A 1,565-nucleotide genomic window follows, 5' to 3' on the forward strand; every position below is an offset into this window, starting at 1 on the left:
AGCTCCGTTGTTCCCCCGTTTTTAGAGATTTGGGTACGGAGGAAAAGAGAGAGGGTTTTATTTTCTGACGCTGCGTGAGTTCCCCGACACACCGGGGACACATTGATGTATAAAAGACATAAAAAAGTACATTTTGCATTATAGGTCCCCTTTAACTAAAAGTAGAAATACTATGGTCTTAAAATACGCAATTACCAGGAAAAGTTCTGAATTGAAAATGTTTTTAAGTAGGAGTACACAAGTATTTTCAGCAAAATGTATTTCAGTTTTCAAAGTAGAGGTAAATAGTATAGAGAATATTACATTCCACCACTAACGTAACTTAAATTGGATGTACGTTGGATGTATGTTATTGAGGTAAGTGCAGGTGTACGGTTTGTTAAAATAAAGTTTGTGCTTCCTGTAGCGGTGGAGCTGGCTCGCCTCGCCTTCCCTGCTGAGGTGGTGAAACTGGAGGAGAGCTGGGGAGATTACCTCGTCCAGCAGAAGCAGATGGACGCCGCCATCAACCACTTCATTGAAGCAGGGTATGAAGAGGGATGAGACACAGATTTGGGCAGATGGAGAAGAGGAAAGATGACACATAATGAAAACAGATCGTTCTTTAAACCATCACCAGGACCATAATAGATATCTTTAAACATGATTTTATTCACCAGAAAGCAAAATAAAGACAGGTTACCAAGTCCCAGATTTGCAGGTTTTCCAATTTGAAAAGCATCTGAAACTGAAAATCTGTGGCAGGCTAAAACTCTCCACAGAAACAAAGGTTTTAAAACTACTTCTGCCAAAACTACTGCCAGTAATTCCTCCTGCCAGCAAACATTCAAAGTGTGAATCAGTCTTACCAAAATGATTTGCTTTAACTTAAATTTAAACCAAAGTTGATTGACTTTGAATTTGGCTTTGTTGGTGATTACACATATCATCTTAATGTCCAAGTTAATGCTCATATATGAAATGTAATGGATACAAACAAAGCTTGACTTCTATCTGTTGACTTTTTCCGGTTCACTCCTAGCTGCTCGCTGAAAGCCATCGAGGCGGCCATCGCAGCTCGTCAGTGGAAGAAAGCCGTCCACATCCTGGAGCTACAGGAGGATCCATCTGCAGGGAAATACTACGTGAAGATCGCTCAGCACTACGCCTCCATGCAGGAGTATGAGGTGAGAGGGGAGGGGGGTCATGTGAGATACTGTGGGGGGTTGAAAGTTGAGCTATGACCTCACTTTGATAATAGCTACTCTCCCATTTACACTAAACAGTTGCCCCGTGTTCTCCTGCTGAGGCAAAGTCTTTTCATGCAGTGATGTGTTTATAATAAGCCGTTCACAGATATGCTAACGATGCACACAGATTGGGGATTGGTGCTGATTCTTATTTGCCTCTTTCAAGTAGAGTTTGGACCGGTTTCCCTGGCTCATAGAGGAGGTACATTGAGCATATAAACAGAAAAACAATAGTGTTTGTGTTTATACCTTATACTCCATACTTATTGACCATCCTTAATTCAACCGTCCTTTATCCGGGAGGTAAGAGTGCATATTTCTAGTTTAATTAAATGA

At 41.1% G+C, this 1,565-nt stretch overlaps 1 protein-coding gene across 1 annotated transcript; it reads left to right on the forward strand.

Annotated features, from left to right (window-relative positions):
- Positions 1-138: 138 nt before the first annotated feature.
- On the forward strand, positions 139-1,187 carry LOC104954015 (intraflagellar transport protein 172 homolog; the record flags this gene model as incomplete). Its single annotated transcript, XM_010781060.1, has 2 exons — positions 139-527; positions 1,022-1,187. Coding segments are annotated over exons 1-2 (351 nt in total), but the record flags the coding sequence as incomplete, so codon positions are not given.
- Positions 1,188-1,565: the final 378 nt, after the last annotated feature.

The sequence above is a fragment of the Notothenia coriiceps genome, unplaced genomic scaffold (assembly GCF_000735185.1).
Source record: "Notothenia coriiceps isolate Sejong01 unplaced genomic scaffold, NC01 NC01_scaffold00022563, whole genome shotgun sequence".
Classification (NCBI taxonomy): Eukaryota; Metazoa; Chordata; class Actinopteri; order Perciformes; family Nototheniidae; genus Notothenia; species Notothenia coriiceps.